Below are 20951 nucleotides of genomic sequence, written 5' to 3'. Positions count from 1 at the left end.
TTGTCCAGACTGTATATTTATTGTTTGAATGATTTGCTTTTGTTCAACATGTGTACCCAAGTGTTTACATCAAATACAATGCTTGTGCTTGAGAAACAAATAAAATACAAAAAAAGACAAGGATAAAAACATTTCATCTCAGAAGCTGAAGTCGCTTTGGTGTGGATGGGGATCCCGAGGGTCAGGGGTCATGCTTGCATGTTGAGCTCAATCAGTCTCCCAGCAAACACTGCTATTGTCCCGATGATGCACACAGCCATGAAAACACACAGCAGGATGTGGTCGAGAACCATGGCAACGAACTTCCACTCCTCTGCAGCCTACAGCACAACAGCAGAGAGTTACATTTAACACTTCTCACCCAAGCTCAACCCAGATGTGTGCTCACATTGTTGGACTCCTCGTCAGACTTCATGGTCTCAGCAATGTATTTGACCCCCTCGATAGCACTGCGGACGTCCGGGTTCTTTGTGATTGGAGACTGGTAGGTGATGCTGGTGGGAGTGGGGTTACCTGAACATGTGAGAGTGCAGATGAGTTACATTTGAGACAGTGACATTGACAATCCTGCCTACACAAAACACTACACAAAAGCACATCAAACTCAGATTGTACAGTACATTCCAAAATTATTCAGTGCTTCATTACTTTTTATGTTATTGCCTTATTCAAAAAAATATTAAATTCATTATTTGCCTCAGAATTCTACAAACAAGACCCCATAACAACAATGGGAAAGAAAGTCGTTTGATATGTATAAAAAAACATTTAAAAAATAAAAAAGCACAGTACATGAGTATTCACAGCCTTTGCTCAATAATGTGTTGAAGCACTTTTGGCGCTAATTACAGCCTCAGGTCTATGTGAATATAACGCTACAAGCGTGCAACCCCTATTTATGGGCAGTTTCTCCAATTCCTCTTTGTGGAACCTTCCAACCCCAAAAAGTTTGGTTGGTGAGCATTCAATTGGCCACTCGAGGACATTCACAGAGTTGTCCTGTAGCCACTCTTTTGTTATCCTGGCTGTGTGCTTAGGGTTGTCTTGTTGGAAGATGAACCTTCATTCCAGTCTTAGGTCTGTACACTGTTGCTTTCATTTTTCCATTGATTCTGACTATTCTCCCAGTTCCTGCTACTGAAAACATCCCCACAGCATCTGTTTCTTTGGTCAACTACTTGGTGAACTCATCTCAGAGAAGCACTATATGCACTTATCATTATATGTCTTCTTAGCTGCTATTTAAATAGTACTTTTGAAGAAGCATAGTCAGGCTTGAATAGGCAATACTTGGAATGTGTTTAGTATTCAATTTGCAGGGTTCTTTTTGGCTCAGTTTGGCCGGGCAGCCAGCTCTAGGAAAAGTCTTGGTGGTTCCAAACCTTTTCCATTTACGGATGATGGAGGTCACTGTGCTAATAGGAACCTTCAATGAGACGTCATGGCTTGATTTGTCCTCTGACATCACTTAATTGTGGGACCTAATATAGACAAGTGTGTGCTTTTCCAAATAATGTCCAAACAACTGAATTCACCACGGGTGGATTCCAATCAAGTTGTAGAAGCATCTTGGTCAATGGAAAAATGATGAATGTCATGTCAAACGCTGTGAATACTTTATTTATTTATTTTTTAAATGTACTTTGTTAGTACTGAACACTCGCAATACTGACCTAACCTAATACTGATGTGCAATTCTGTCATATGTGCAATTGCTGTTGGAATTCATGTGCAATTACTGTGAAATTCATGTGCAATCTATGTGCTGTCGTGACACATATTCATGTGCAATTACTGTCGGGATCACATGCAATGGTATTTATTTATTTATTTATTTATTTGTCTATGGGAGTTTTTACTTATTTATAGGAGATCTTCTACTGAAAGTGTTTTTCAGACTTCCTATAAGTGATCTGTTCTTCTGTATCTACCTTTGTATCTACCTGCGTTGCACCAATGAAATTTCCCCATGTGGGACAATAAAGGAATATCTTATCTTAAATACTGTTTGGGTATGGTATTGTTTGTAGACTTTGAGGCAAATAATGAATTGTATATTTTTTGGAATAAGGCTGTAACATGACTGTGAATACATTCCAGATATGTACTGCACATCTGGGTGTCACAACTTTGCCAAAGAGTAATTTAAGTGTCATAAACAGCTATAATGGAGTAAAGAATGAAGACGCACAGTGAGTGGATAACAACAGAGATAGAAGGGAGTCGAGGCCCACTTTATCAAGGCCAGGAGTTGCTCTGGTGAGCATTAACCCTATCAAGCCATACCTGATATGTCCGATATGTCCATGTCAGTTGGAAACAGTCTTTTCTGCCGGATCTCTTGACTGGGGCGCTTCATGGTGGAGAAGAACATCAGGTTTGGGAGGGTTTCAATGAACACCTGCATGGACCAGTGTCAGTAATGAGAATTACATATTTTTGGAATGAAACAGTCAAATCAGCAACGTTGTAAAAGTACTTTTTCCCCAAAACCATCCTATTGTACATGAATACCGGTAATATTATTTTGTTCAAAGACTTATTGTTGATAAAAGCTGTGAAGAAGACCTTGCGGATCCAGTTAGGCATAGTGTGGGTGCTGGGCGAGCGGTGGTGCGTGTTGATGACGATGACGGTGATGATGATGGAGGCTATGACGAAGACCATGGTGAAGAGCATGTATTTCCCGATGAGCGGCACAGCGCTGGATGTGGATGGGATGAGTTCCACAATGACCAGCAGGAAAACAGTGAGGGACAGAAGGACAGAAATGGACAGGGTCATCTTTTCTCCTGCAACAGACACATAAACATAACACTTTAGGTTCCTTCAGCCTATAAGGGTCCAACAGCCTCCTGTTGGCCTACCTTTTATGACTCTCATACTTAAGTGATCATTTATTAGACGGTGCATTAGTTATATCTCCCTCAAATATATTTGATATATGAGTGCTGTGTATAAAAAGTATATTTCATTCGAAACTCATTCAATGATTGTATTTATTTAATATAGGTAGTAGACTGGTAAGTGAGCAAAACCCATGGCTAATAATGTGGATGTGTTTTGGCCCTAAGAGAAATGTTGTTGGTGACCCCTGGCCTATATACAGTAGATACTTCTCAGTGTATGTATCCTTGCTTTCCCTTATGTGTGAGTAGCATTGGATCATACCGGAGTCAGTGGGTAGGTAGAAGACCAGGCCGGTGAGGAAGGAGAAGAGCATACAGGGAATGATGACATTAACAACAAAGTAAAGAGGCAGACGCAGCATGAGGAAGTGGTAAGTGATGTCCAGGTAAGGCGTGTCCGGGCAGCATGTGTAGAACACCCAGTGCTTCCAGCTGCGATAGTCCTTCAGCACCCACTCTCCAGACTCCATGAAGTTACTCAGGTCAGGACGGTCACTGTCCTGGACACACAGAACAAACAACAGACAACTTCTGTCATTATATAACTTAATGAATAAAGACTGTAGCTTGTTTAGGGAAGAGTGGTAATAATAATACAGTTCAAATGTTTTACGTTAACATCATACCAGTCTGATGGTGGGAACATAGAAAGATTTTGTATGTAGGAATCTCTCACCGGGTTAATGATGACCAACCGACCATCGTAGGTCCATGTTCCCAGCTTCATGCTGCAATTCTGGAGGTCAAATGGGAAGTGAAGGACAATAATCTCGCAGTAGCTCTTAAAGATGGCTGGAGGGTTCCACGTAATCATCCCGTTATGTTCCAACAAGACTTTTGTCTCGTGTATGATGGCAAAGTCTCCATCAGCACTGGAAGACAGAGTGAATTACAAATGAGTTACCGGTAGTTCATTAGTCCGCCATCATTCATGCACTCTGTGGCACACAGTGGCGCTGGATCTGTGTAATATATTTTTTACATATTATCTTTTATTTAACCAGGTTAAAACGGAGAGAGAAAAAAAATCTCTTTAAAAGCAACCTGGCCAAAAGGCAGCAGAACACAGAGCTCAGACATTTTAAATTTACAATTACAACTAATTTATACAGAACTTTGAGTAAAAACGTTTAACCCTGCTAATCTCAACCTCAATGCACATTCACACATGGACCAAACACAATTTCTCACTTGTTGTACAGCACCAGGTCTGGTTTCCAGATGTCGGTGGATGGCACACGGATCTTCTTTATCCCTCCATACTCATCGGGATTCCACTGCAGATTCACATCTATCCATTGCTGCAGAGAACCCACAGTGTTAGAACATGGGCCAATGGGTCATACCTGACTTTTGTAGTAGGTGCTGATGGACTAGCTCTCATTTGATTCTCCTGCATGTCATAATGAGTACAAGAAACTCAAACTCACTTAAACAGGCTCTATAGTCAGGAGTAAATATTCAATTTTTATTTTATGGATTAACTATCTTGTAAACAGCATCATTGGAAATGTGTATGCCCTTTAATGTGGATACTTAGCATATATTTCCCCTTTGTCTGAGTGGGTGTGTTCCAAACTCAACTGCTCACAACTGATTATGTCAAAAAGGTCAAAATGAGTCTGACCTGTCGGAGGCGGACATTACTGTTCACAATCTGGTTGACTTCATCCTGAAACAGAAAGTGTGAGGCTATAGAGTACACAATATACATGTTAGGAAAAGTGGGTCAAAGTTGGCCATGCCCACCACACTGATGAGCTGGATGAGCTGCAGGCCCACTGTCACCACCACGGCGTCACTGAAGTGGTTTACTGGCCGTACAACCTTATTGTACCCAGTAAACAACTTCTTCACCAGCCGCGTCTCATCAGCTGAGCTCACAACTGAACCTGCAACACAAACAACATGAGTCGCTGAGGTCCACACTCATTTGATGTAGTGTTGATGAGCCATTGATCGTTGTTATTTAGGTTATGAGATTATTCATCTTTACAATTTAACAGTAAAAAATACTGCTTTTGTTTTTTTTGTGCTAATTTAGGAGGAACTAAAATTGGTCTGAGGGGCCACATTTGGCCCCTGGGCCATAGTTTGGATACCCCTGGTCTATATGATGCCCCTTTATAACCTAAAAATAAAGAATTTAAGAGTAAATTAAGAAGAATATGTAGGATCATCATAATATTTTTGTGAACAACGCTAGGCTAGTTATAGCAGGTATATATGTCCAAACTACAGTTCAGGGGCCGAATGTCTTTGTTGGCCCTCAAGCAACCTGTTGATTTGGCCCAAATTATATGTTTACTACATGTTGATAAAAAACTATACCATCATAAACCTAATAATCATAATCATAAAATTATGGCGGTCAATAACTAAGCAGCCACATTTTACTCAGGAGTATTTTGTTGAGTTAATTGACCTATTGACCACTAAGCAATATGGTCTGGCCCCTCATGGTAAAATGGGCCAGCACTAGGTCTACTTCTGGACTAAAATCTGCTGCTAGGATCTGCTCTCGTTTAAGACTGGTTATTGATTGACACTGACTTGGTCTTTGCTCAATTCTGCTTTAGTCCTGCTTTTATGTCACAGAGCAACATTGATTTTATTTTATTGTTTTTATTCATCATAGATTCAATGGAACACTCATGGACAAATGAGGGATTACACAGACTTGATTCAAACAATTTATCTTTTACTTCAGTGAAACAAAATATTTCTGTTTAATAGTACCATTGCAAGTTGTGGGTATTGGATATAAATAATAACATTGTGATGCTTAGTTTTGTCGTCCCTGCAGTATTTACAGTACGTAAAGGTCTTAACATGCTGCCTGTGATGACCGTATTCATCTGTAACTTGCTCTTTGCTTTGTGTTACTTAATATTTTATTTCTTTCAGCGAGACTCTGCTAATTCCCCATAAGTGAAGAATTGAGCAGTAAGTGGAGCTCCGCAGTTTTAAGACAACCGGAATCACAAAAAGTGTGAGAAATAAAAGTATTTCTCTCTAATTTTATAGTCATGTAAGTATATAATTGTTTATTTGAATGACGATGTTGGCCTATATGCACTACTGTGATGTATTTGACTTTAAAATTAACTATTACTTCTAGATACTCTTTTACCTGGCAGGTAAACTCGTCTTAAGCCGAGACATTTACATTGTTAATGTTGCTAATGTTTGTGTACACTGCCCCACTGAACACGAACTAAATAAATACATTGAGCAGCCTACTTGTAGGCTTGGAGTCATATGGCACGGCATATTATCAAACCCTGGCACTGACCCTACTGACAACCTCAGCTGATTAAGATTTTCGGGTATGTAGAGTAAAGTTTTGGACGTGTTTTCTGTTGAGTGAACCAGAGCAGCTCTTATTTCCTTTGTCCAGTGCCCGGTGCAGGCGCTGCATCGCTTCTGCTCAAGCATTTGCGCGTAGATCCGGTGGAGGGTTTCATGTGACTGCACCGCCTGCTCAGAGCGGACACAAATAGATCGAGGTGGGACCGGGCACTTGCAGCTGTTCATCCCACCGTCCGCAATACAAACAAACTGCCCCCTCCGCAAACGGGGTAAATCCAGAAATTAGGCAAAATTAGGCAGATTCTCTCACACCTAGCTGCTACCAAATCACCAATAGATAAGAAATGACTTGCAGAGTTTCATGTAAGCCAGTCTGTCTCCGGACGCGCTGACAGGTGTCTGCACAACAACAGCCCTGCACATAGTTACAATACCTCCACTTGCATGACAAACTCAGGGCAGAGAAAGAAATGACATCTGAGATGCCAGCCAGTGGAGACATGGGGGAGACATATTATTTTAGATCTTCTATTCTTATTTAAACAAGCAAAATGACCTAGACCCTCTGCATACTTGTAAGTAGAATAGGCCATTAAAAAGCAGTCAGGAGCACGTTTGAATAGGGCTTTTCTTTATTACTCGATTGAAATGATGTGATATCTGGGAATCACAGGGTCCCGATACACAGCTTACAATACGATAATATCATGATTTTTCAATACATGCGATAATCGATATATTGTTCATGATATTCTATCACTATTTTTTAAAGAACCAAATACATTTCAACAAAATGTCAATCCATGACCTGCACAAAGTCAAAATAAGAACAGTAGAAACGTCAAGTTTTCTTTCTTTAAACAAGCAACATAATTGTAGCGTTGTGACAAAATAATTCAGGAAATTGTACCAAGAATTACACATGGTGCTATATCGATACTGCAGCCCACAACATTGATACTGTATCAACAAATTTAGTATCATAGTATATTGATATTTAAATATTTTTGGAACACCCCTAATTCGAAGAATCAAGACACTGTTCTAATTCATAATTTATCCATTTTAATTCCAAGAATTTCCCTGCATTTAGAGTATTAAGAAGACTTACCAACAAAAAGGCTTCCAACCCATGTGATCAGTATCTGAAGGTGGGACAGCTTCATATCTCCACTACAGGTCCTAAATGCTCCTACACCAACAGATCTGTTTGGTGAGGCAGGGACATGAAGCGTGGTGTGTGAAAGGGGACTCATGTCCCTGACTAGACCACTCCCACAGGCAATTTCAGGACAGATGACACCAGAGGAGTTCATGCCCCACACTTCCCTCCACGCTCAGGATGAGTCAACAGCTCAAGGAGGGTGGGAGACACTCAGTGTGTGGGGCAGGAGATGAAGAGGGGCTAAATGTCCATTTTTCCCACATGTCTGAAGACCTGGTACTCTGTGTGAACAGAGATAGAATGAGGACTATGGAGCCTCAGCGACACTGTGACTAAAGGGTACAGCTGGTCTCACTTGGAAGGATGTGACTATTTTAGAGTTTAGAATAAAACCACATTATTTATTTAGACTGGATGAAGTGAAAAGACACCCTTCTGATTGTTAAAATGTCTACGGTATCATGTCTAACATAGCCTAACCATGTTGGGACTGTAAACAAACTGCAAACAAATTTGTACAAAACTCATGATTCACTTTATTCAAAGATGCAAAAAATACAGTACAATGAGTTTGTACACTTTATCTCATAGGCCCTCAAAATACTTTCTAGACAATGTGGGTGAAGTGTTTTGACACAATGGCATTTCCTGTAGCTGCTTCACTGTGGCACCTGGCATGCCAGTGGTCTCCCATCCAAGCACTAACCAGGGCCTGTTCTGGTTATCTTCTGAGAGCTGATGAGACAGGGCATTGGCAAGCGAGTGTGGCCATATATAATAACAGATATATAGATATGATATAGTTATATATTAAAACTTTCATCAAATTGGTTTGACAAACAGATTATTAAAAAATATGAAATATTGATTCACAAGAGATGCAGAATGGTGAGAGTATGAACACCAGGAATTGCTATCAAAGTTTACCCCTCCAGAGGTAAAGTTAATAGGTTGGGGAGATAATTAAGCAGTCCGACTTATGGTGCAGAGGAAGAGCTGTCCAGCTCCAGAGAGGTGTGCTCCAGACCTCCATATCCATTCATCTTCCTCAGTTTAAGCTGGTCCAGCTGTGCCAGGCCCTGTGTCTCCAGAACCGCTTCTTTCTTGGAGAACATACGGCTGATCTCTAAGAAGGTTTTGTTCTTTGTCTCAGGGATGATGATGTAGACATAAACGGCCACAGACACGCAGACTGCAGCAAAAACCAAGTAACAGTAGGCTCCTACTGACATCTGAGTACACACACATTCATCAGATCTCATGTGCACTGTTACAATGGCATGTGTACCAGAGCTGTGGGTGAGTTTACCTGCATGAAGGGAAAGACAAAGCCCACAGTGAAGTTAGACAACCAGTTCAGAGAGCCGCCTATTATGTAAGCCGCAGGTCTGTGGGACTGTTTGAACAGCTCAGCAGTAATCAAGAAAGGCACCCCAGCTGTAAGAGAGAGGGAAAAGGGCAATGACAGACCATGTTGCTAAATCTGTCTAAATCTGTAGTAGAAACATACTTGCCTGGACCAATACAAAAGCCAGCGATGATGCCCACTACGCAGCCTACACTCACATATCTCATGACGGGCAGGTTCGTCTGGAGAAAGGAAAAATCATTTTAACAACAGTCATGTAAACTGAGACTACCTCACACACACACACACACACACACACACCTACTTGTAAAATAAGTGCAAGTGTGATGCCAGCGCTGCACAGGCCCATCATGGAGAAGCCGCCAATCATCAGAGGCCTCCTGCCCAGCTTCTCGATGGTGAAGCACTGAACACAGTGTGAGCTTATTACAGAGGGACAGTACTTTTTTCTACATACTGTAATATAGTGCTCCACAGTTCACAAAAAGTGCTTGTTGGTGTGGCGACCGGACTAACCCCAATGAGTCCAGTGATGATTTCAATGACGCCGGTGCCTGCTGTGGTGTACTGGATCTCTGGGGGAGGTATACCAGCCTTTTCAAAAATGTCATTTGTGTAGAACCAGATCTGTAACGACATACAATTATCAAAGTTCATCCCAGTTCTCTACTGACTACATACAATGGCTTTCATTTTTCATGGTGGACATACTGACCGCATCGATGCCGGACAGCTGCATGCCAATGTTGATGACCACCACGCTGGTCACCTGCCAGCGCACACTCTGGTCCTGCAGCAAGGCCCACACCGACAGTGTCTTCACGGATGACAGAGAACGCTGCTCCTCCTGCATCTCCTCAATCTCTGCCTGGATGTTACACTTGGATCGGTACCATTTTAGAGCTGGAGATGATTAAGAAGGATGTCACAAATAAAAATAAAAAAAATAACTTGCCCATCTGGTGCTCACTGGTGAGGTTAAGGCAGCCCATGGCTATGCCTCTCAGTCTTTCAAGAGCAATAAAAGACCTCGGTCAAAGTCTTCCTCTCAAAAAAAAAAAACACAAGGTGAAAAGCTCTGAATGTGTTCAGATCTGAGGGGCACATAATGGGGTGAGTAGGGGGCTCAGTTTGAACGTGTGAGTGACAGTGACTGAAACATGGCTGGCCAGCTGCTCCTTTGGCTGTGGGGGCTTTTGTACCTGGGGCATTCCAGAAGTGACCCCTGTGACATCACTGTCTACAAGTCGCATGACAGTGTACTCCAACACCCTATTTGAAAACTATTATGAGAAAACATTTTTAAACCATAATTTGTTGAATTTTAGACGTTTAGAATAAAATGTCAAAAGTGCGACTAGGACATGTGAATTGTTCTTAAATCAGAGTGTTAACTTGCTCTTTCATGGTAAATGTTCAGGTCTTCCATGTTAGTAGAAAGCACTTTACTTTATTACTACAATTCATCCACTTGCACTACTAGTTTGCACAGTTGTTCTGATTTTGTGTATATTTTGTATTTAAGGCAATTTTATTCTTACATATATTTTTACATGTCCTTATTTTATCATTATTTATTTATTAGGCCCGAGCGCCACAAGCTGGCGAGAGGCCTATTAATCTCGTAAGGCCGTGCAAAGCACGGCTGCGAAAGTGCGCACATAGTGCGCACGAAATCGAGCGCGAAGCGCTCGCCCACTTCCAAACACTCACTGACGCACTCCTTCACTCACGCACGCCCCGTGCATACTAATTAGTAGTAGGAAAATGGAACTTTACCGTTGTAAACGGGCGAAGCCCGTGCAAAAGTGCGCACTAAACGAGCACTTTACATTGGGATGACGACCTTCGCGGTCGTCATCCCCATATAAAGCACTCATTTGCGCTAAGTAGCTCACGAATACGTTCCCCATATCTTGCATGTTCCGTGCATATAAGCATGTAATGCAAAAATTGAACATTATTACTGTATAGAGGGCCAAAAACACAAAGTGGGCGGAGCCCACTCAAAATTAACAAAAGTACCCGTCAGTGACCAGGGACCCACACCATGAGGTAGGAAAGCGCGAGCGCTTTCCGAAAATGTATAGTTTATGATATTTGAAAAATGGGAAACATTGTTTTCGCATCGGAATATTTAGGCCCGAGCCCCAGCAGGGCGGAGGGCCTATTGCAACGCTGCCTTCGGCAGCGTTGCAACTGTCTGACCAAACATGCGGGCGCAGCCCGCATGTTTGGTACCCCGTCGCCCCTGGCAAGTACAGTGAACTAGCCCATGCCGAAGGCATGGATCATGCATACTTACTCCTGCTATGACAGAAATAGTCAACAATTAGTGAATGGGCGTAGCCCATTCACTAATTGTTGACAACAGCAGCGCGAAGCGCTGCATTCCTCCAAAAACCCTCCTGGCATCGTCCCGTACGCGAGAATCCATGCCGCAGGCATGGGCCATGCTTGTATCTGCTCAAATCAATGGAAGTCTATGGGGAGTGGGCGGGGCATCCCGACGGAATAGGGAGTGACGAGCGCGTAAGCGCTCGTAATGATGATTCCACCCCATGGCGGCATGGGGAAGGCTTAGAGCTTTCAAACGATGTATAATTTGTTGTTATAGTGGAAACGGCTATATTGTTTTTGCTAAAAAATATTATTATTTTTATTTTTATTTTTCTTGTTCTTCTGCTTTTTGAGCTCTAATTTGACCCCCTGAACATGCTCAAAAACTCACCAAACTTTGCCCAAAATTCAGAATCGGCGAAAAATTAGATTTTTTCTGGGCCATTTTTTTTTTCGTTAAAAAATGGCGCGACAGCGCCACCGACAAAAGTCAAAATACATTGCGCCTATGGGAGACGCCCCGAGGTCAACTTTGTCGTAGAGCTACGAAATTCGGGACACGCATTCCTCTCTTGAGGACAAAAAAAAATATTACTGTGACCACGCCTCCAGACTTACCCTATGCCCGCCATCTTCCTTTGAAAATGAAAACAAGCTGTGTTAGCCATTTTGTTCACGTCAAACTTTGACGAACTCCTCCTAGGGCGTTTTGCCCACCGACTTCAAAATTGGCGTACGTCCTCTGGACAAGTGGGGCATCTAAAGTTATTCAATTTTTTGAGATACCTTTTACGGTCTGTGTGCGGCGCGGCCGCAAAGTTGGACAACTTATTTTGGAATATTGCAGATCTAAAAATTGCTCCCTTTTGATCAAAACCAGTCCGATTAGGACCAAATTTGAATCAGTTGTTAAACTTTCTAGTTTGGACCAGTTTAGGCTGACAAAATTGAAATGGCCGCGATAGCGCCCCCTACAGAGTGACCTTTAAATTAACATTGAAGGTCAAAAATTAGTTTTACCAAAATTGTCTAAACTTTACCCAAAATTCTATTTTGCCGTCCCGATCACAAAAGCCAATCACAAAAATGCCTAAATTTTTACGGCGTAGTCGTAGCGATGACAGAAACCTCCCATGTTATCCCTATGGGAAAACCGCAAAATCTCTCAAATTACCACATTTTTATGTTTTACACTTTAACGAACTCCTCCTAGTGCGTTTTGCCCACCAACCTCAAAATCGGTGTACGTCCTCTAGACAAGTGGGGCATCTAAAGTTATCCAAATTTTAAGGATAACATTTACGGTCTCTGTGCGACGGAGCCGTAAACGTTTCCCAGAATTCTGACTATTTGGCCTTCAGAGTGGCCTATAAACAATATAGTTTTTTCCAAATGACATGATATTTTGAACAAAATTCTAATTTGCCATCCTGATCATAAAAGTATGAGAGCCAAAGTCATATTTTGTACGGCGTGACCGTAGCGATGACAGAAACATCCCATGTTATCCTTATGGAAAAATCGCAGAATCGCTCAAATCACCACATTTTTACGCTTCACACTTTAATGAACTCCTCCTAGGGCGATTGTCCGATCAAGTTCATATTTGGAGAATATCATCTACACAAGTGGGGCATCAAAACGTATCCATATTTTGATTCTAAGTGCTACAGTCTCTGTGTGGCGGACCCGCAAATATATGTCAGAAATGGGAAAACCGCGATATCTCTAAAATGACCACATTTTTATGCTTCACACTTTAATGAACTCCTCCCAGGGCGATTGTCCGATCAAACTCATGTTTGGGGAAAATCATCTACACAAACGGGGCATCAAAAGTTATCCATATTTATATTCTAAGTGCTACGGTCTCTGTGCGGCGGCGCAGCAAATTTGACTGACACTTGTGTTCATTTGCACTGGATTGGCCATGTCCAATGTGTCGCCGTCTGTCAAGTTCTTTTTTAATTCAAGACACAATAAGGGCGCCATCTTTATCAAGTCGAAAGCGCAGAGTCGGAAGGCCGGCGGCCCGCGAGGGCCGTTGGATGCCGCTTGCGGCTTTAATATTCTTTCTTTCTTCTTTCTTTCTTCTCGGGACCAACCCCCCTATTTTTCACCCAGTGAACATTGACGAAAAGTCACAAAAATTAGCACACCTCTAAAAATCGTGCCTCTCTACATTCTGGCTATTTCCTTTTTCTAAAATTAAAAAAATTGGCGCGTCAGCGCCCCCAAATGTACCAAAAATGCATTGAGAGATGGGAAATGACCCAAAAAAAATCTGATCGTAGAATCATGAAATTTGGCGCAGAGGTAGATGGTGACAAAAGAAGTAAAAAATATTATTACGGCAACACCGTCCGCCCAACCAAATGTCGGCCATATTGCTTCAAAAATGGCTAAACATGACTTCGGAGTTTTTCCAAACGTCGTACTTTTACGAACTCCTCTCAGGGCGGTGGCCCAAAAAAGCTGAAATTTGGTGAAAATGCTACTGAGGAGTGGGACATCAAAAGTTATCCAAATTACATTGATACCTCTCACGGTCTCTGTGCGGCGAAGCCGCAAACTGTAGCAAGAATTTCAGAAATCTCCCAAATTTAACATTTCTGCCGTTTGCGCAGATAAAGTCCGAATTGCGTCAAATTAGAATCAGTTGTTAAACTCTTTGCCCTAAACCTACTTGAAGTGAAATAAATTAATTTGGAGCCACAGCGCCCCCTACAGATTTTATATGGAGGTTAAATATTTAGTTTTGCGAAATTATATGAAATTTGACACACAACTCAATTTTGGCATCCCCATCAAAAAAGTTAATGAGACCCATGTCATAATTGTTATGGCTTTGCCGTAACGATGACCGAAACCTTCCATGTTATTCCAATGGGGAAATCGCCAGAACATGTTTACACTTTGGACTTTCACGAACTCCTCTTAGGGCGTTAGACATATTAACCGGAAATTTGGTGAGACTCATCTTCAGGGGTGAACCGTCAAAAGTTATTCATATTTTTATTCAAAGAGTCACGGTGTCTGTGCGGCAAAGCCAAGAATTCAAAATAAAATAGCTTTTTGATGGTAAAACAAAGGGGAGAAGATGTGACAGCGTCACAGATTCAGCAGTAGGCGTAATAAAAGGACAATTGCGGCTCCTCCTCTTGCGGCGTGGCGGCGGCGTGGCGAGGGCCGATCATTGCCGCTTGCGGCTATATTTGTTATTATTACTGATGCATCTTACTTATCTTACTAAAGCAAGTTCCTAGTTTATGAATTTTGTTCATAGACAATGACAATAAATCTTTTCTAATTCTGATTTACATCAAGAAACGTATTGGCTCACACAGACATATCCATGCACCAGTGTGAGGTTAAGTGAGGTGAGGTTGAATTGGCGACCACCTTGGGCAGGTGGACGAACACGCTCCTGCTTCACTGAGCTACTGCCACTTAAGATAAAAGAAGGCTCGTACTTATGTGTTAGACTGGTATACACACCTGTGATGGTAGCATGGACATTGTGCTTCTCAATCAGAAGATAGCGGGGGCTTTCTGGAAACCATGGCAACAGAAGCAGCTGAATAAATGTGGGGACTACTACCACAGACAAGAAGAGGGGCCAGTGCTCTTCCTATAACACATAAGCATCAACATCAAATCCACAGCTGGCACAGTCAGTACCAGCATGCTCCAGTGGAGGGCAGATCACACAGGGGCCCTTGTACAGCATACTAAATGTTAATCTTTGTCATTACATAATTCCTAAAGATCTTAGTTTAATTCAAAGTCACCTGACCTTTCCGAGCAGCTCATGCAGTCCTAGGATCTGAGCCGTGAAGACTCCGGTCCCAATGAAGATACTGGGAACCAGGCCTAGGAAGCCGCGCAGGTTTTTAGGAGCTATCTCCCCAAGGTACATGGGAACCACACTTAAAGAGATCCCTGCCTCACACACACAAACAAACAAACACACACACAAACACGGGTAAGACAGGAAGTAAGTAAGTGCATAATAAGTGATGATAATCAGACCTGTGTTCTCAGGCTATGTGTACTCTAAATCAAGAATTAAGAAAACTTAAGAATTGAATGAAATCGTTAAAACAATCATCTCTGCCATCTCATAGTCTCACCCCACTGTCACAGGTGTCTATGGCTTGTGAGCGATAGTAAGCTACCTGAGTGGACGCCTGTGACAAATCGGCCGAAGATCACCATCTCTGGAGAGCCACATGTTCGACTGAAGCCCATGAATGTGCCACCTATAAAAACCAGCACCGTAGTCTTCACAATCGTGCCCTTCCTGCAGAACAATAGAAAATGTGTTAGTATGATGTTTAGGAGGAAGAAAACAGGCAGCAGACCAAGAATGATGTTAAAAAATACATGGCTCTTACACAGATGCTTTTAAATGAATATGTGTATATAACTTATTGCATATGTACACGTATGAACTTTTTTTTTTACACAAACATACTTTCTCAAGAAAAAGAAAAAAGGTCGGGTTGTCAGAATGAGAATAAAACAACATTTTACAGGCTGATTATATGACATTTTGTGTTTTGTCAAAAACTGAATAAATTCAATATAATATGCTATATTTCTTCGTCATTAATTCATAGTGAGCCCAAGTTAAAGGTCTAATCTGTGTAAGAAATAATGCATGGTTCTCAAGGTACTTTTAAGCAATAAAAACGGTCAGTATTGGAACAAACGTGGAATATTTTGACACAACAATAACTATTATTATGATGTTACATTGCAATATTTTCTCACATCTTTATTGTATATTATTACAGAGATACATATCTGGACTCAGGATTTTTCTTTCAAAGATCTGCAGTTACCTCCCGAAGCGTGTGACCAACATTCCCACGATGAGCGAGCCCAGCAGCCCTCCGATGGCGAACACAGACACAGTCAGAGAGTACATGAGGGTCAGGGCCTCCTCGTTCAGGCCTGTCCCATTACGAGCCACCACTGTCCGGTTGTAGAAGTCCTTTATGTACTGGGACAGAGGGCAGTCACAGGATTGCTATTTAGCTATGTGCAATCTTAGAATAAAACAAAAACTGTCAGCACCTAATGCAAATTCAACATATTTTACATGTGGATAATGGATCTCGCCAATGTTTGCTGGAGTCACACAAACAGTTTTATATTGTTTTCCTTCACTGCTTTTGTAAAACGGTTAATCACATCCTATCTATGCCATGATTAATTCATTCATTTCAAACCATCAAGGCATTCAAGCCAAATGCATTAGGAGCGTGTGTCTGTGTTGCATTATGCACACCAGTCACACCTGAGGTCAGGACATTACTCTGAGGACACTATTGAGAAAATCTCCGACCTTCTGAGGTGCAGCTGCTTTATTAGGGTGGCCTCCTGATGAGGAGCAGCAGTACTTGTGCCAGCAGTGATTGTGAAAGGCATGCAGCTCGTTTAACACAACTACACACCATTCCTGAGTGATTAGAAGGAAATCTGCGTCCGGAGTATCATGGGATCCACTGACATTTTCAACTGTCTAATCCAATCTGTATGCATGCTCTCATGTGGCATGTGACGTGGCCACAAACTGTGCCCTGGTACATTATTTAGGACTACATAAACAAAAAGCTGTCTCTGTGATCAAATATGTCTGTCCCAGGTCACAGTTTTTCATTCACACTGCAGAACACTGATTGTAATGACACATTATTATATTGACAAATGACTTAGAAATCATTTTATGGCACCATAAAACATTTTGACTGCCTGAGATTGTGTCATGAATCTTGAATAACGTGATGAGACTCTGTTTCACCAGAAAACTATCATTGGTGGCAGAATTCATATCAACTCTTTTCTAGCTAGTTGGCTAATGTATCTCTCTGTTACAATGGCAATAACCTGGTCTGAGAACTTTCTAAACCAAATTGAAGTGAAAATGGTCTTATTGTCTTTAGCTTTGAGGGGAAGCCACCCACACTCCTGGAATAGGCAGCAGAGTGAGACATCTCAGTGTTGCTTGCACATACTTTGGCTGAGCAAAACTTTGGTTGAGGAAAACAAGTAAAACACATTGGGAAAAAAGAACATTATATGACTTACCAGGGCAGGTGAGTTAACAACAGCCAAATTGTAGCCATAGAGCATGGAGCTCCCGAAGGAGGTGAGGAAGGCCACAGCCAGCAGCGAGAAGGTGAGGTGCTGCACACAACAAAAGAACATGGAAGCACTCACATGTGTATGGAGGGATAATGTATTATACATGCGGATATATGCTGATCAAGCCTCTTAGAATACAGTCAGTGGATGTGCAAATACAAAAAGTTGGATTTTTCTTTGACCACTTTAGTCTACTAATATGTGAAACTCCCTTAGTGCTACCACTACACCTTTTGCTACTCACATAAGATATTTTTGTTATTAAGTAACTAATAATACAAAAAACGCATTTCCGTGGTTACTTGTGTTTCTTATAAATAAAAGTGGTGTGCAAATACAAATTGTACGAGGACAACCAAATGATCTTAATAGTGGCTTCAGAATTGTCTGAATTGTATGCACATACACACATAATCTGTGACTACATGCATTTAAGATGCTCTATTCAGAGACCAGGACTAGACTGCCCCCTGACAGAGCAGCTGAGAGAGTCCAGAAGGAATGAGGAAGTTCTTCCATGACAAGCAGTGATTAGGTATAAGATTATATCTGATTGACTGACTCGGCATATAGCAATATGGAAGTCTGAGTATATTGTGGTAGAACCAAGCCTCTCGCCTCCAGGATGTGACTGGTGAAGTAGAAGCTACATGTTCGCCTCACATAAACCCTGCCAACATAGTTGCTTGCCAGCATAACTCGTGCCTGTCTTGAGTGATCAGCTGAATCCCAGCACACGGATTTGATCATCTTTAATGAATTAAGTCTTGTCCAATTCTTTTTTATAAACTACACACTGACATTTACACAAGAGACGCCCAACAATACACAACAAAAGTCACACTAATAAAACTATATTTCTACCCTTACCTCACTTTGACAAACACCGGAGCCAATAGCCAGAAATAAACATGGAGCGCTAATACATTTATTGTGATAGAGCATTGATTTTTATGACAAGGGACAGAATTTTAACAGTAAGAGTATAATCACAAACACAGTAAGGGGGTAACAAAAGTAATTTTGTAGCAGATATTAACTTCTTATTTACCCATGGAATCAGATTGCTTACAAAAGTGACATTTATTCACATTTCTATTGTGCTTTCCAATTTCATGTGGATTTTTTTTTACAGAGAAGTCTATCACCATTGGATAAGTTTATATGCCACATAAGTTTATAATTCCAGTGTCCATCGTATATGAGGCATTTTCTCAGTGAACTCCTATTTTTTGGGTGATGTCAAACTGTCCAGACAGTTTTTCTTTTATATGGGACATATAAAAGACATATTACAAAAACATATTTATATCTTTGGACAATTATAATATATTCCGCGCCAGAAAAGGAGGAGGAGTAGCAATATTAATAACATCTTGTTTTAGTGTATCTTTAAATTCTCTTTAAGTCTCGGTATAGGGTTTTATCATCCTCCGGCTGCACCTATAGGTGAGCTATGGGACTTCTTTACCTTTCTCTCCACTTTTGATCATTCTGAGTTATGTGTTTCAGGTGACATAAATATCAATTGGTTGTCCAAAACTTCTGAAAATCTAAAAAGCAATTGTAATCTCACACAACCTCACACAAATTATCACTGTTCCCACACGGCATGATGCTAAAGAGCCACTTAAAGCAACATTACAGGACATTATATTAAACAGCAGAGATGAATTACCAATTTAGTTGTGTCTTTGCTCTTGATTTTAGTGACCACTGTCCTATTGGGTGTGTGCGGAACTCAAAAAGAATGAAATGCAAATCAAGTATAACTGTTAAAAGGTCCTGACTTCCTCATTAAGACATTTAATGATATTGTTGATGAACATGCTCCTCTTAAAAGAGTTAGGGTCAAAAATATGCATAATCTCTGGTTTTGTCCAGACATTATCTCAAGAAAATGACAAAGTCTGGGCAGAAGCCAAGAAAACCAAATCAGCAGCAGATTGGCAGCAGTTTAGTCACAAATGCTATAAATACATTTGTATTATTCTCAAAGTCGGCCCCTTCTTTACCAAATGAAATTAGTCTTACAAAAGCTGCACTTTAATGAGAATGAGAATAGGGTCAATGATCAAATATTAAATGTGTTGCTCTCTAGATAAACAAAAAAAAGTCCACTGGAGCTGACACCCTCAACCCGGGGTTGTCATTGTTGTTAGCTCCAATAATAAACAGTTTAATTTATGTTTTTAATCCCATAATTCAAGAGATTGTCGCTTACTATGGAAAACTGCTTTTGTTCTCCCTTTGCATAAAGGAGGCCAGAAAAATGATTAAATTTCCCCCCCGTCCAATCTTTAAGCTATCCTGCCTAACAAAACTCTTAGAGTTGCTAATACGTGACCAGGTGCCTGGTTTCTTTTAAATAGCTACCAGTGGACCACTTCAATTTACAAATTATATAAACTGAATCGGCCATAATCTAAAACACAGTAGCATCCACTCGTATGCAGATGATGCGATTCTATATGCTGGGGAACCTTCTGATGCAAAAGTGATTACAAAATATTCAAGTGGATTTCCATGCCATTCAACAAAACTATGTTAATTTCAAATAAAAAACAAAACAAAATATAAGATGTTGTCTAAACGGCTCTAGTAACTAAAAATATATATTCTTACGCTTGATGGTAATGTGATTGAACCCTACTACAAATACTTATGGGTTGATGTTAAAAGAGCTGATAAATAATCTTAAAGCCAGGTTTTCATTCTTTTATACAAATAAAATGTTTTCCTCTGAATTGTAGAAAACAGTTAATCCAGGCTAGATTTCTCTCAGTTCTAGATTATGATATTATATTTATGTATTCTACAGCAACAGTGTTAAAACCTCTGAACTTAGTTTATCATTCAGCTCTGAGGTTCAGCTCTGAGGTTCAGCTCTGAGGTTCAGCTCTGAGGTTCAGCTCTGAGGTTCAGCTCTGAGGTTCAGCTCTGAGGTTCAGCTCTGAGGTTCAGCTCTGAGGTTCAGCTCAAAGGTTCATCACAGGAGAAGGATACAGAACTCATCACTGTGAATTATATTCTAAAGTAGAATGGCCATCATTGGATGCAAGAAGAGAATAGACCTGCCTTTTGTTTATTTATAAAGCTCTCATTGGCTTTTTGCCTGAGATCTCAGGACAGTTTTATTTGGAACAAACCACTGAGACTATATAGATGAAGTTATTTTTTGCCTTTTATTAATTCAGAGCACTGGTTTAGGACGATCTGTTATACTATTACTATTACTATTTGCATGATTTTATTCCATATTGTATGTATTTTTATATATTTGTACATTCTATTGATTGTTTTATTGAATGTTTTATTGTCATTTTTAAATGTAAAAATCATTTTTAAAATGTTTGCATTTATTTGATAGGATACTCACGAAAAAGAGAGTTACTCTCAATAGGTGTCCCCTGTATAAATAAATGGAACAGGGAGCCTCTCAGTCCAAACTTACCGAAGTGATTTTTCCTGACGGGGGGATCAGTAACTCCTCAGCCATTTACACGTCCACAAGTTTCCAGTATTTCCAAAGTAAAGAAGAAGAGCTTGAGAGAGTGTCACAGGCAGACAGTGGTAGTGTAGCAGGCAGGCACTGGTCCATGTGCGCAGCTCTGCACAGAACAGTAGCACCACTACACGCTCACAGTTCATCACATGATGGGGCCAGCGTGACACAGGGAGAAAGCTGCTGCAAGCAATTAGA

At 40.9% G+C, this 20951-nt stretch overlaps 2 protein-coding genes across 2 annotated transcripts; both read right to left on the bottom strand.

The window, feature by feature from the left end:
- Positions 1-166: 166 nt before the first annotated feature.
- LOC140350925 (acetylcholine receptor subunit alpha) lies at positions 167-7453 on the bottom strand. The gene is made up of 10 exons (XM_072436513.1): positions 7333-7453; positions 4659-4801; positions 4537-4581; positions 4101-4210; positions 3586-3781; positions 3172-3409; positions 2569-2792; positions 2287-2401; positions 389-513; positions 167-320 (listed from the first exon to the last, which is right to left on the bottom strand). The coding sequence occupies exons 1-10, from the start codon at positions 7385-7387 to the stop codon at positions 189-191; spliced, it is 1383 nt and encodes a 460-aa protein (XP_072292614.1). The 5' UTR covers positions 7388-7453; the 3' UTR covers positions 167-188.
- A 901-nt stretch (positions 7454-8354) lies between these two features.
- On the bottom strand, positions 8355-20885 carry LOC140351508 (solute carrier family 2, facilitated glucose transporter member 9-like). Its single transcript, XM_072437359.1, has 12 exons — positions 20703-20885; positions 17192-17290; positions 15943-16103; positions 15274-15398; positions 14892-15037; positions 14594-14726; positions 9471-9658; positions 9272-9382; positions 9060-9161; positions 8901-8976; positions 8696-8823; positions 8355-8618 (listed from the first exon to the last, which is right to left on the bottom strand). Exons 1-12 carry the CDS (start codon positions 20745-20747, stop codon positions 8364-8366), a joined length of 1569 nt encoding a protein of 522 aa, XP_072293460.1. The 5' UTR covers positions 20748-20885; the 3' UTR covers positions 8355-8363.
- Between the last annotated feature and the right edge of the window lie 66 nt (positions 20886-20951).

The sequence above is a fragment of the Eucyclogobius newberryi genome, unplaced genomic scaffold, assembly GCF_026437365.1.
Source record: "Eucyclogobius newberryi isolate DKJ021-1_F unplaced genomic scaffold, fEucNew1.0.hap1 SCAF_8, whole genome shotgun sequence".
Taxonomy (NCBI): Eukaryota; Metazoa; Chordata; class Actinopteri; order Gobiiformes; family Gobiidae; genus Eucyclogobius; species Eucyclogobius newberryi.
The sequence above is the reverse complement of the archived record's forward strand: the minus strand, read 5'-3'. Positions and strand labels throughout refer to the sequence as shown.